This window comes from Muntiacus reevesi, chromosome 4, assembly GCF_963930625.1.
Source record: "Muntiacus reevesi chromosome 4, mMunRee1.1, whole genome shotgun sequence".
NCBI lineage: Eukaryota > Metazoa > Chordata > Mammalia > Artiodactyla > Cervidae > Muntiacus > Muntiacus reevesi.
In genome coordinates this window covers 115,042,870-115,056,849 of record NC_089252.1, presented here as the reverse complement: position 1 = coordinate 115,056,849, position 13,980 = coordinate 115,042,870, and the positions used below count along the sequence as shown (strand labels likewise).

Sequence of the window (13,980 nt, the reverse complement as noted above, 5' to 3'; positions counted from 1 at the left end):
TGAAGAAGATACTTGTTTTTATCATTGTTGCCTGTGAGCAACGCTGATTATTCCTGAGTTATTTAAGTTAAAAATTCATTCACCTTTTTGTGTACTCCAAACAAAATTTTAACACTTTTTACCTTTTTCATTTTAAGTTTAGTCTTCTCTGCTGCTGTCCTTTGTTATCCTGTAACATGTGCTGACCTGTAATGATGACACATTTTGTGTGTATTATGTAAAGGTCTATGTGTCTGTCTGGCATGCATGTGTGGATGTATGTGCATATGATATAGTATAGGATAGGTGTCCAGTAGGACAAGGAACCAGAAGACCTGGTTCGGGGGAAGCAGCCCCTGCGTGGCTGTCACTGTGCTTTAGAAGCCCACACTCCCCACAGGGCCAGCCCCTCCCCTCTAGATCCTCGGGCCTGATGTCAGTCCCAGAGTCCCTTGCTCTCAGGACTTCCCACATGCCAGAACATCTCCTGTTGCTTAGAACACACTCTCCCCTAAATCTGTACCTGGCACCCTTCTCCTTGGCGTTGAATCTTCTTTGAAATGTCACCTCATCACAAAGGCCTTCCCTCATCTCTCTTTCTAAAGTGCCTATATTTTTCTCTTACCCCAGCCTGATCTTCCCCTCAAAGCATGTATCATACACTTAAATTATTTCCTGGTTGGTCTGTTTACTTATTTTTTTGCCAGTCTTTCTCTCATTAAACTAAAAGCTTGGTGAAAGCAGGCACCATCTCCATAATGTCTGTCTTCTAGCCTTGTGCCAACAAAGGTCTGTCTAGTCAAGGCTATGGTTTTTCCAGTAGTCATGTTCAGATGTAAGAGTTGGACCATAAAGAGAGCTGAGTGGCGAAGAATTGATGCTTTTGAGCTGTGGTGTTGGAGAAGACTCTTGAGAGCCCCTTGGACTGCAAGGAGATCCAACCAGTCCATCCTAAAGGCGATCAGTCCTGGGTGTTCATTGGAAGGACTGATGCTGAAGCTGAAGCTCCAATACTTTGGCCACCTGAGGTGAAGAGCTAACTCGTTGGAAAAGACTCTGATGCTGGGAAAGATTGAGGGCATGAGGAGAAGGGGACGACAGAGGATGAGATAGTTGGATGGCATCACCGACTTGATGGATGTGAGTTTGAGCAAGCTCCGGGAGATGGTGATGGACAGGGAGGCCTGGTGTGCTGCAGTCCACAGGGTCGCAAAGAGTCAGACGTGACTGAGCGACTGAACTGAGCCTAGTGCCTGACATGCGTGGGTGAGCTGCAAAAGAAAGTTCTGATTTACTCAGTGGGGAGAATTGATGAGATAAATGGCTGAGACAGGACTTCCCAAGTGCGGGAGAGAAGCGTGTGAGAGCTCAGAGAGGGGAAACACTTTCATCTAGGTCCTGTTACGTCCTGGGCCTTGCGCTCAGCACTCTCACACGTGTTGTTCCACTTGCCTAGTGATCCCTTTTTAGAGATGTAAGCAGGCTCGGAAGCTCGAGGGCCGCTCCACGCTGACGCGGCTGGGAGGCAGTGGGCAGGCGTTCCAGGCGAGGCTGCAGCTCCAAGCGCCGTCTCGGACTCACAGGCTCAGGTGTTCACAGGACCATGCGGTGGAGGAGGAGGGCGAGGCAGGGGTCGGGGAAGCCAGCTAAAGCGGCAGCCGCGCCCACCCAGCTGGTACCCGGGGAACATGGGCCCAGGACGGCCAGAGCTGCTGGTTTGTTAAAAAGAGCTCTGTGCGTGTGTGTGCGCGCGAACGTGGGTGGTCATTTGTGTCCGACTCTTTGTGACTCCATGGATGGATAGCCCACCAGGCTTCTCTGTCTGTGGGATTCTCCAGGCAAGACCACTGGAGTGGGTTGCCATGCCCTCCTCCAGGGGGTCTTCCCAGTCCAGGGATTGAGCCCACATCTCCTGCATTGCAGGTGGATTCTTTACCCCTCAGCCACCAGGAAAGCCAGAAGAGCAGTAAACAGGATTTTTATGGGAAATATCCCAGTTTTAAATGTCGTCGATCGGGTTTTGGTTTTTTACTGTAAAGTTTGGAGAAATGAAACGTGTCACCTCATGACTAGCTTTCTGCCTTCAAGCTCTTTCCAGTGGAAGCGATGGGCCCCGCCTGGCTGAGACAGAGAGGGTGAACAGACGGAAACGGCAGCATGGCAAGGCGTCGCTGACGGCCTTTTGGCTTAGAACGGGGGGCCCTGGGCTGGTAGAGTGCAGCTGGCCCTGCTCTGACGGGGCTGCACATCCCCAGCAGTGCGCCCTGTGCAGAGTGAGTGGCGAGAACCACCCAGGGCTAACGGGACGAGATGGCGTGAGGGGCACGACACGCAGGCGCTGTTGCGGACACTAAAGACAGGCGTGGACTGAATGTAAACTGCCACGTTACATGTGTCAGCAGTTAGGGATACATGCTGACTCCAGTACATGTGGCGTTTCTCCTTGAGGGAGACCTGGACCTTGCTTGTGGAGGGTGCGGGGGCCACGTCCCGGGGTTCCTGGGCCTGGCGCTGGCTTCTCTCCCACCACTTGCTTCAGCGGGAGGCATTTTGTGTTCACCCGGTGTTTCTCACTGAACAGAGCGTAGTAAACAAACTCACAATTCACATTAGACTCAAATTGTTCTCTAATGTATCAGTCCATGGACTATACAGTCCTTGGAATTCTCCAGGCCAGAACACTGGAGTGGGTAGCCTTTCCCTTCTCCAGGGGATCTTCCCAACCCAGGGGTAGAACCCAGGTCTCCCGCATTGCAGGCTACTCTTTAGCGGCTGAGCCAGCAGGGAAGCAGTGTGTCCGTCACGTTGGAACAAAAGCAGTTTTCAAAACCAGCATTAGAGCAGCACTGACAGTCACCAGACTGTGGAAGGCCTTGCCCTTAAGAGTCGGAGCAGCGCCCTCGTTCCAGTACTCCCCCGGCCCCTCCCGGCCCGTCCGCAGCCTGTTACAGAGCTGGCAGGTTGGGAGTCTGAATATTTGTTCCAAGTGAAGAAATTAAAGTTTGCCTCTTATGTTTGTTTCCTGGGGCTGCTGCAACAGATGCCCACAAACGGAGTTGCTTAAAACAACAGAAATGTGTTCCTCTCACAGTTCTGGGGGCCAGAAGCCTGGAGTCCCGGTGTCGGCCCGGCCGGGCTCTGTCTTAAGGCTCTAGGGGCGCGTCTCTGCTTGCACCGGTCGCTGCCGCCTGGGAAGGGCAGCGCAGTCTGCTGTCACCTGAAGCCGACGACGTCCGCAGAGGCTGTTCCGTTAGGTCACCCACGTGAGTCCTGGGGGCAGGGCTGAGACATCTTTCTGAGGGGACGTGGTTCTCCCCGCCACACCTCTCTCCTCCACAGGAGGCCTAATCTTTGGCCACGTCCTCTCAGTTTGATGTCTCAGTCTCATTCCGGAGTCTGCTGCCCGTGTGTGCTAGCGAGCCCTCTCAGCCTCATGGTCACTGTGAGGTCCCAGAACACCTCAGGAAGGAAGTGAGAGCTGACAGGCGTGAAGAGGAGGTCAGACCTCTTGACTCCCAGATCTCCAGGCGAGGGGAGGGCCTTTCGAAGGCCGTGCAGCTTCGCTCCTCGCGAAGGAGGCAGGCGGCCTCCCTGGGCCGCCGGGACGTGCTGTCTCACCCAGTCCAGCTCTCTGTCTCCTGTGGGCCTGCTCTGGGGCCCGGCACGCCGCGGGTGGTAACGGTGAGTGCGCGGCTTCAGGCGCCGAGGGCCTTGGCCCCTCGTCGGGAGTGACGTGTGCTGGGCTCCGGTCCACTCCTCCTTCCCCGTGATGTGTTCAGCTCGTTCCCCTGCCGTTTGGTCTCCTGCGTGGCGACTGAATGTGAGGCAGCTGCGCGGTCGCTCTGCCCTCCTGCAGGGCGGCTCCCCACCGGGCTGCCACCTCCACCCTCAGCACCGGGAGCGGTGCTGCCCGGTAAACGCGCGTTAAGCGGCTGACGCTCCTTGCCTGCGTCATTTCTTCTGCGCCTGCCAGCGTTGTCTCGTTTTCTGTACTGAGCGTTGGCAGAGCTGTTCGGCAGGACTCTGCGTTTGCTGTCGGAACCTGGGGATGCCGTGTCCCGAAGCAGTTCTGCCAGGAGGGGGCACAGTCACGTCTGTAGATGCGCTCCAGGGCACTGGGGTCCCCCAGAGACACCACACATCTGCCCGGCCCAGGGCCCAGCGCAGGCGCCCCAGGAGTCCTGTCTGCCGGGAAGGCCTGTTGGGGTCCTCAGGGAGAGAGCGGGCAGTGCTCCAGGCCAGGCGCCTGGCCTGGAAGAGAGTCAGGAAGGGGCTGGAACAGCTTCCGAGAACATCAGAGCAGGAGGAAGAGAAGTTGCTCTTCCCGCAGCAGCTGATTAGTCATGGCTGGTGCACTGGGGCAGGGACGCAGGGAAGAGGCTCCCTCTGGCGGGGGGCTCCTAAGCAGTGGGCGTCCCCGGAATGCCAGGCTCAGGAGTCGGCCCTCACTGCCCCAGGCCTGCCGCGGCCTCGTTCACGGCCTCTCTGCGGTGCCGCCTCTGGGGGTGCAGCCCCCGGTCAGGTGTCATGTCTCTGCTTGAGGACCTCTGAGTCAGGATGGGGGGAAGCTGGGGCGTCAGCAAGGAGCCCCCTGCGTGCGTCACTCCAAAGCGGGAATTTACAGGGCCTGCCCTTCAGAGGCTGCCCTTCTTTAAAGCAGCCTTTGTCAGCTTGGGGTTCAGAAACTCAGGTGAGGGCATTCCCTGCTCATCCAGTGGTTTGGGCGCCACGCTTCCAGTGCAGGGTGCCTGGGTTCCATCCCTGGTCGGGGAACTAAGACCCCACGTACCAGGCGGCACGGCCAGCAAACAAAAGCTAGGGCTGCTGCCATTTCTCCGTTTGCCTAGAGCAAGGAGATGCGCACATCCATACATACAGGGTCCATAACACGTGGACGCGTGTGCCTCCTTATTAACTCTCTGTATGTATATGTGTAAGTTAAGCTACCATCTCTCTTTATTATTGTCTCCATTTCATTTGTAATACAAGGGGCCTTTCTTGGTCCAGTGTTACTGAAACGCAATTGATACGCAGCACTGTTCTGAGTGTAGAACATGGTAACTTGGATACATTGTAAAGTGATGGCCAGGGAATGTTTAGTTATCATGCGCCATCTCATACAGATGCAGAGAAGAGATAAAGGAAAGCAATGTTGGCTTTCCTCCTGATGAGAACCGGGGATCTAGTCCCCGAGCTGCTGTCATGCGCAGGGTACAGCAGAGCTGACCGCAGTCACAAGCCGTGTGTCACGCCCCCAGGACTGACCTCGTCACTGACGTCTGTGCCTCTGGAGCGCCTTCATGCGATTTCCCTTGCCCTCATTCTGAAGAGCATTGTGATTGTAAAAGCAGTGGGGATGATAACACCCGGAATGACACGGTTTTGTGAAAAGTGGACTCTGGACAGCTCCCTGCTGTCTGCTCTGTCTCCGGCACTGGTGAGCCCGTCCTGGACCAGCCGACTCCAGGCTGGTGCTGGCAGCCGCTGCCCGTGCCCCGTGAGAGCCCCTCCGTGTTATGTCTTGTAGATCGTGACCGACCAACAGACGGGACAGAAGATCCAGATCGTCACCGCGGTGGACGCCTCCGGATCCCCCAAGCAGCAGTTCATCCTGACCAGCCCCGATGGAGCTGGAACTGGGAAGGTGATCCTGGCTTCCCCGGAGACCTCCAGTGCCAAGCAGCTCATATTCACTACCTCGGACAACCTCGTCCCCGGCAGGATCCAAGTAAGACCCGTTGACAGGCGTTTATCTCAGCATTTCTGCTCCCACGCTGTTCTGGACTCTCCCCTCTATTCTGGAGGCCAGCTCTGTCTCTGGAGGTCCTTCGGGGCTTGCAGCCGTGGCGGGTTGCTGCCTTGGCTCAAGTGAAAACCAGCAGGTGGCTGATTCGTGTCAATGTATGACAAAACCCACTGAAATGTTGTGAAGTAATTGGCCTCCAACTAATAAAATAAAATTAAAAAAAAAAAAAACCAGCAGGTGAGGGGCAAGGCCCAGAAGGCAGCCGCTGCAGTGCCCGGGGAGGGCAGAGACAGAGACGGACTGAGAGGTCAGCGTGGTTCCCAGAGGACTGTCTCCACAAGGCTGACACGCCCGGCGAGGGCCGGCTGGTTCTGACCCTCCTCGGCCTGGCCAGCCCCCTGTCTGTCCTTGCTCCTGTGGGCTGCCTCTGGTCTCTGTCCCTGCCCTGCTCCGCCCTCTGGGGGCAAGGTGGGGTCTGGGCGGTGCAGGAAGGGCAGGCGCACGAGCTGGCAGAAGAGCAGGCTTACTGGGACGCGCCAAGTGTCCAGGCCCAGCCCCTGGGGGAGCAGGCGCTTGAGGCCAGGGTCCCGCGTTGGCCAGGCACAGGGCGCCTGCAGTCCACGGTCTCATTTGGTTCTGTTCTCTAATTAAAAAAAGAAAAGAAAAAATTGTGGTAACATGTGAACTTCACTGCTTTAATCAGTTTTAAATGTCCAGTTTAGTGTATTGACAATTGTTTTGCAGCATGCCCCCGCCCTGGTCCATCGACAGAACGCTCCATCCTCCCCAACCGAAGCTCTGTAGCCACTAAACACCTCCTGTTCCCACCCTTCCCCAGCCCCTGGCTACCACTCCTCTGCCTTCTGTGGGTCTGATGACTCTAGGGACCTCACATAAGTAGACTCCTGTAATATTTGTCCTTCTGTGACTGGCTAATTCCACTGAGCCCAGTATCCTCATGGTTCATCTGTGTGGTCACATGTATCAGGATTCTTTCCTTCTAAAGTTGAATGATATTCCACTCTGGATGGACCACGCATGGGTTATCCATTCATCTGTTGATGGATACTGGGGTTGCTTCGACCTTTAGACTCCTGTGAACAGTGCTGCTAAGAATCCACGTATTTTGAAGGGGGCATTCTGCTGTGGAGAAAATCCAGGAGGAGAGGGTTTGTTTCCTTCTGCTCACGCTGTGTTCAGAACAACAGTGTGCCTAGCTTTCAGAGCAGACACTGCCTGATGGCCTCAGTGAGTGTCTCCTCATCCTTCCCTTCCCAGCTTCCATTGTCATCACCTGAAATCTGAATTCCTCCCCGCTTGCTTAGACTCCTCGCTGGTGAGAGGACGGCTGTGATTCTTGCTTCTCTTAAAAGAGGTCATCCCGCATGATGATTCCTGTGTGTTTCACTGCTTAGACCAGTTTAAGGCTTACTGATGGTGCTGGTTGTTCAGTCACTCAGTCATGTCCAACTCTGCCACCCCGTGGACTGCAGCAGGCCAGGCTTCCCTGCCCTTCACTGTCTCCTGAAATTTGCTTAAATTCATGTCCATTGAGTCAGTGATGCCATCCAGCCATCTCATTGTCTGCTGCCTGCTGCTGCTTTTTCCTTCAGTCACTCCCAGCATCAGGGTCTTTTCCAGTGAGTCAGCTCTTCACATCAGGTGGCCTAAGTATCGGACCTTCAGCAGCAGTCCTTCCAGTGAATATTCAGGGTTGACTGATTTCCTTTAGGATTGACTAGTTTGATCTCCTTACGGTCAAAGGAACTCGAGAGTCTTCTCCCACACCACAGTTCGAAAGCACTGATTCTTTGGCACTCGGCCTTCTTTATGGTCCAGCTCTCTCGTATCTGTATGTTACCACTGGAGAAACCGTGGCTTTGACTGTACAGGCCTTTGTTGGCAAAGTGATGTCTGTGCATTTTAATACCTTTGTCATACCCTTCCTTCCAAGGAGAAAGCATCCTTTAATTTAATGGTTGCAGTACTGTCTGCAGTGGTTTTCGTAGCCCAAGAAAATAAAATATATCACTCTTTCCACTCTTCCCCTTTCTATTTGCCATGAAATGATAGGACCTAATGTTGTCATATTAGTTTTTTGAATGTTGAGTTTTAAGCCAGCTTTTCACTCTGTTCTTTCACCTTCATCAAGAGGCTCTTTGGGTCCTCTTTACTTTCTGCCATTAGAGTAGTGTCATCTGCGTATCTGAGGTTGCTGATATTTCTCCCAGCAATCTTGATTCCAGCTTGTGATTTATTCAACCTGGCCTTTCACATGATGCACTCTGCATGTAAGTTAAATAAGCAGGGTGGTAATATACAGCCTTGTTGTACTTCTTTCCCAATTTTGAACCAGTCAGTCATTACTTCTACTGTATAACCATAAGGAATCTGATTTAAGTCATGTCTGAATGGCCCAGTGGTTTCCCCTACTCTCAATTAAAACCTGGATTTTGCAATAAGGAGTTCATGATCTGAGCAACAGTCGGCTCCAGGTCTTGTTTTTGCTAACTGCTTAAGAGTTTCTCCATCTTTGGCTGCAAAGAATTTCAGTCTAATTTTGGTACTAACCCCTTGGTGAGGTTTATGTGCTTTTGAAAGAGGGTGTTTGCTCTGACCAGTGCGTTCTCTTGGAAAAACTGTGAGCCTTTGCTCTGCTTCATTCTGTACTCCAAGCCAAAACTTGCTGTTACTCCAGGTATCTCTTGACTTCCTACTTTTGCGTTCCAGTCCCCTGTGATGAAAAGCACATCTCTTTGGTGTTTGTTCTAGAAGGTCTTTATGGAACAGGTCAACTTCAGCTTTGGCATCAGTGGTTGGGGCATAGACTTAGATTGCTGTGACGTTGAATGGTTTGCCTTGGAAATGAACTGAGATTTTCTGCTAATTTTGAGATTGCATCCCAGTACTGCATTTCAGACTCTGGTTGACTATGATGGCTACTCCATTTCTTCTAACAGATTCTTGCCACAGCAGTAGATACAATGGTCATCTGAATTACATTCTCCCGTTCCCGTCCATTTTAGTTCACTAATTCCTAAGATGTTGATGCTCACTCTTGCCATCTCCTGCTTGGCCACATCCAACTTACCTTGATTCATAGACCTAACGTTCCAGGTTCCTGTGCCATGTCGTTCTTTTATAGCATCAGACTTGACTTTTACCACCAGACACATCACAACTGAGCGTTGTTTCCACTTTGGCCCAGCCCTTCATTCCTTCTGGAGCTATCAGCAGTTGCCCTCCACTCTTAGCCCAGTAGCATATTGGACACTTTCTGACCTGGGTGGCTAATCTTCCAGCGTCATATCTTTCTACCTTTTCATACTGTCCGTGTTTGGGGAGCTCGCGAGCAAAAATACTGGAGTGGTTTGCCACTCTCTCCTCCAGTGGAGCACACTTGTCTCCACTCTGGCCCGTCCGTCTCGGGTGAGCCTGCGTGGCACGGCTCGTGGCTTCATTGAGTTACACAAGCTCCTTGGCCTCGACTGGGCTGTGACCCACATCGTTTCACAGCGGCTGCTGGTCACTCTTCCATGTGCCCTTTTCATTTCAGTCACGTTACTCTTGCAGATGGAGAGCAGTGTGGGTCATGTAGAAAGTCACCTACAGAGGGAGGAGAAAGAGGTTTCAAAGGTCCCCTGTCCTGATCCCTCCACTTCCAGAGCCTCACGAGAGAGCTAGTTGTTTAATCAGTAAGGCTTAATTATTTTTCTGCTAAATGTACTAGTCTGAATTCCAAGCTGTTTGATGAAAGTAGAGAAGCAGCCAGAGAGACCTCCTTGTCCTCACGGTTGGAGCAGCTGCATGGGACTCCTCCGCAGCCCCGGGTCTTGGTGGTGGTAGCAGGTTGGAGGGTGGGTCATTGAGAAGCAGCGTCTGACCCCGGGCAGCCCCATACCCACCCCCGCCACTGCTGAAGGGCATGGGCCAGAGGCACAGCCTCCCATTCCTGCTGGCAGGTGAGGTTGTCAAGTGGGATTTTCCCAGTTCTGCCCAGAGTTGTTCTTAGAACAGAGATTAGGAATTCACAGTTGAGCCTGACTTGGCTTCTTGCTCTGGGTTTTCATCATCTTCAGCTCAGTTCAGTCGCTCAGTCGTGTCCCAAGTCTGTGACACCATGGACTGCAGCATCCCAGGCCTTCCTGTCCATCACCAACTCCCAGAGCTTGCTCAAACTCATGTCCATCAAGTCAGTGATGCTATCTAACCATCTCATCCTCTGTCGTTCCCTTCTCCTCTGCCTTCACTCTTTCCCAACATCAGGGACTTTTCCAGTGAGTCAGTTCTTCACATCAGGTGATCAAAGTATTAGAGTTTCAGCTTCAGCATCAGTCCTTCCAATGAATATTCAGGACTGATCTCCTTTAGGATGGACTGGTTGGATCTCCTTCCAGTCCAAGGGACTCTCAAGAGTCTTCTCCAGCACCACAGTTCAAAAGTATCTCTATTCTTCAGCGCTCAACTTTCTTTATAGTCCAACTCTCATATCCATACATGATTACTGGAAAAACCATAGCTTTGACTAGATAGACCTTTGTCGGCAGAGTAATGTCTCTGCTTTTTAATATGCTGTCTATGTTGGTCATAACTTTTCTTCCAAGGAGCAAGTGTCTTAATTTCATGGCTGCTGTCAACCATCAGCAGTGATTTTGGAACCCAAGAAAATAAAGTCTATCAGCTGTTTCCATTGTTTTCCCATCTATTTGCCATGAAGTGATGGGACCAGATGCCATGATCTTTCATGAATGTTTTCTGAATGTTGAGGTTTAAACCAACTTTTTCACTCCTCTTCCACCTTCAAGAGGCTCTTTAGTTCTTCTTCGCTTTCTGCCATAAGTTTGGTGTCATCTGTGTATTTGAGGTTATTGAGATTTCTCCCAGAAGTCTTGATTCCAGCTGTGCTTCACCCGGCCCAGCATTTCACATGATGTACACAGCATGTAAGTTATATAAGCAGGGTGACAATATACAGCCTTGACGTACTCCTTTCCCAAGTTGGAACCGGTCTGTTATTACATGTCCAGTTTAAATTCTTGCTTCTTGACCTGCATACAGATTTCTCAGGAGGCAGGTCTGGTGGTCTGGTATTCGCATCTCTTTAAGAATTTTCCACAGTTTATTGTGATCCACACAGTCAAAGGCTTTGGCATAGTCAATAAAGCAGAAGTAGATGTTTTTCTGGAACTCTCTTGCTTTTTCAGTGATCCAGCAGATGTTGGCAATTTGATCTCTGGTTTCTCTGCCTTTTCTAAATCCAGCTTGAACATCTGGAAGTTCACGGTTCACCTACTGTTGAAGCCTGGCTTGGAGAATTTTGAGCATTACTTTGCTAGCGTGTGAGATGAGTGCAATTGTGCGGTAGTCTGAGCATTCTTTGGCATTGCCTTTCTTTGGGATTGGAATGAAAACTGACCTTTTCCAGTCCTGTGGCCACTGCTGAGTTTCCCAAATTTGCTGGCATATTGAGTACAGCACTTCCACAGCATCATCTCTCAGGATTTGAAATAGCTCAACTGGAATTCCATCACCTCCAATAGCTTTGTTCATAGGGATGCTTCCTAAGGTCCACTTGACTTCGCATTCCAGATGTCTGGCTGTAGGTGAGTGATCACACCATCATGGTTATCTGGGTCATGAAGATCTTTTTTGTACTGTTCTTCTGTGTATTCATCATGTTATTTCCTGTTTATTCTTAGATCGTCACGGACTCTGCTTCTGTGGAGCGTTTGCTGGGGAAGACCGACGTCCAGAGGCCCCAGGTGGTAGAGTACTGTGTGGTGTGCGGCGACAAAGCCTCAGGTAAGTAAGCGGTGGTCAAGCTGGGTGCGCCTCGGGGGCCGACCACGACCAGATCCGGGTGGGGGTGTGGGGGGGCTCAAAATGTGACTGTACTTTTCTTTATTAGAATGATGATGTCCATAAGCAGATCAGGTTGTCAGATTATAGGAATCAAAAGAAAAAGTCAAGAAACTGAGTCTGTGATTTGTAAATCATGGTTGAATGTTGATTATCTTGGTACTAGTAAGAAGGTAATCAAGACTTCCCTCACGGTCCAGTGATTAAAACTATGCCTCCACTGGGCGTGATCTCTGGTTAGAGAACTAAGATCCCACATACCTTATGGCCCAGAAAACAAAAGCAACCAGTCATGAGCGCAGTCACCATCTGTCCAGTGCCTCACTGTTGCACAGGACGTGCCTGCTGTCCGCCCTCCCTGGACCTCACGGCAGCTCCGTCTCTCATGCCCTCACTGTCACCCAGGTGATAAGCAGGAGGGAACATGCCCTTACGGCTGGAGTCCCAGGGCAGGAAAGGCTTGGAGTCACATTCGTGACCTCGGTGGTTGAGCATGTACTGTCGGATAAAGAAAAGGGGGCTCCAGCTGGCAGCCCAGCCCGGGGAGCGTAACGCGCACGGCCCCCGTGTCTCTTTGGACGCACTCCTGGGCCTCCGTGGTCAGGAGGGGACGAGGGGCCTGGCCTCGGCGGGAGCCATCGAGGGTAATGATGCCGGGGACACTGACCTCTGCTCTGTGGTCGCTGCATTCTTAGCAGCTGTGGGTACTTGGTGGTCCCAGTTTGCAAAACCCAGGTGAGCCAAGCCTCTGAAGAGGAAGACAAGCCCCGGCCAGGAAGGTCAGCTCCAGCCTTGCCCGCTCCTGCCGCAGCGCGCTCCCTTCTCTGAGCCTCCCCGTGCAGCCTTTGTCCTCTTGCCCTTGTGTTCAGACCTCTGGGCCCTGGATGTGCTCTTTTCTAGTTACTTCCTGACAGGCCTGTCTGACCCCTGCATCTCTATATCCCTATCTTCTTGCTCAACAAGGAGAGACACTGGAAAGATTTGAGCAAATGAATGAAGCTTCAGCATGCCAGAGGCCACAGAATCTGCTCAGCGTCCCCCTTCTGGGCTTAAAGCTCACCACAGGCTTGCAGTGCCTTTGTCTCCAGATATGAGAGGTCACTCTACGGCCTCGAGAGCCCGAGGAAATCCACTGCAGGGAAGAGAAAATGATGTGTGCAGAGTCAGTTCAGCACCACTGTTGTTAGAGGCCCACAGTTGGGGCCCCCAGCTGCACGGCTGGAGAAGGGCCCCACACGTCAGAGCTCAGGGCGGTGGGTTGCTCTGCAGCCGCCGTCCCCAGTGACCGTGTGAACGCTGACCCTGCAGTGTGGTCATGACTGGGTTACAGGGGAGCGTGCCCGAGTCCGTCCCCGCTGGGGCTGTGAGGACAGGTAAACTGACGGGACCCTTTCATGTGGGAGGCAGTCAGAATTCAGAGACCGCAGAGTAAACAGGCTCAGAATAAAGAGCTGTGTTTGGGGCGTGTGTCTCGAGGACTGGGGACCCCCGTGAGCCGCAGGCATGGTGGCCTTCCTGGGGCCTGGCCTCGCGGTCACAGCCCCCACGCTGCGTCCTCCGGTCACGCCCCCGTCTACAGCCAGGACGGGACTCACAGAGGCAGTGAATGTGGGCTGAGACCCCGGGGGCTGAGGAAGCAAGGGCTGCTGTCAGCTCCGTGGCTCCCGGCAGGACAGGGCAGCTGAGGGCTTCCCAGCCGGCCGCCCGCCCGGCCCTCTCCGCGGGCCCTGACAGGTGCCGAGCTCGGCCAAGCCGTCTGCCAGCGCCGTGTACCGTGTCCGGGCTTGCGGCCTCCGTCATGGCCTCGCTGGCCCGTCTGAAGGTGGGAGGAGAGTGTGTAGGCCCAGGGGCCCGAGTAGTGCTCAGGTCTGTGGTTGGCCTGTGGCTGCCAGCACGGGAGCCCCCACACCAGGCCCACAGATGTGGCTTCCTCTTTCAGGCCGCCACTATGGGGCTGTCAGCTGTGAAGGCTGCAAAGGTTTCTTCAAAAGGAGTGTGAGGAAAAACCTGACCTACAGCTGCCGGAGCAGCCAAGACTGCATCATCAACAAACACCACCGGAACCGCTGCCAGTTCTGCCGGCTGAAGAAGTGCTTGGAAATGGGCATGAAGATGGAGTGTGAGTGACAGGGCCATACCCGCAAGCTTAACAGGAGGGGGGATGGGGGGTCTCGGGGATACACCAAGGAGACCGTGCCCGCCGGCTTCCTTCCGGCTCACCCTCTGGGCCAGCCTGGGGGTGTGGTGACGCCGCTGCTGGGCAGGTCGGTTTCTACCTCGTCCCGACGTGCGGGAGCCAGTGTGTGTGTGGGGAGCAGACACAGGCTTTGGGGTGAAGCCGAGAGAACGCAGCCCCGGCCCTGCCCCGGGCGCTGGGGGGCCTGGGCACGGCACGT

At 53.2% G+C, this 13,980-nt stretch overlaps 1 protein-coding gene across 6 annotated transcripts in view; it reads left to right on the top strand.

Annotated features, from left to right (window-relative positions):
• Nucleotides 1–13,980, top strand: part of NR2C2 (nuclear receptor subfamily 2 group C member 2) — a 111,388-nt gene that overhangs the window by 81,133 nt on the left and 16,275 nt on the right. For all 6 annotated transcript variants that reach the window (XR_010663021.1, XM_065933972.1, XM_065933967.1 and 3 more), the window contains 3 exons: nucleotides 5,507–5,707; nucleotides 11,425–11,527; nucleotides 13,524–13,703. Coding sequence is in view for 5 of the 6 variants with exons in the window: in XM_065933972.1 (XP_065790044.1) it covers nucleotides 5,507–5,707; nucleotides 11,425–11,527; nucleotides 13,524–13,703 (484 nt within the window). In the remaining variant the exon portion in view is untranslated. The remainder of the gene's footprint in view (nucleotides 1–5,506; nucleotides 5,708–11,424; nucleotides 11,528–13,523; nucleotides 13,704–13,980) is intronic.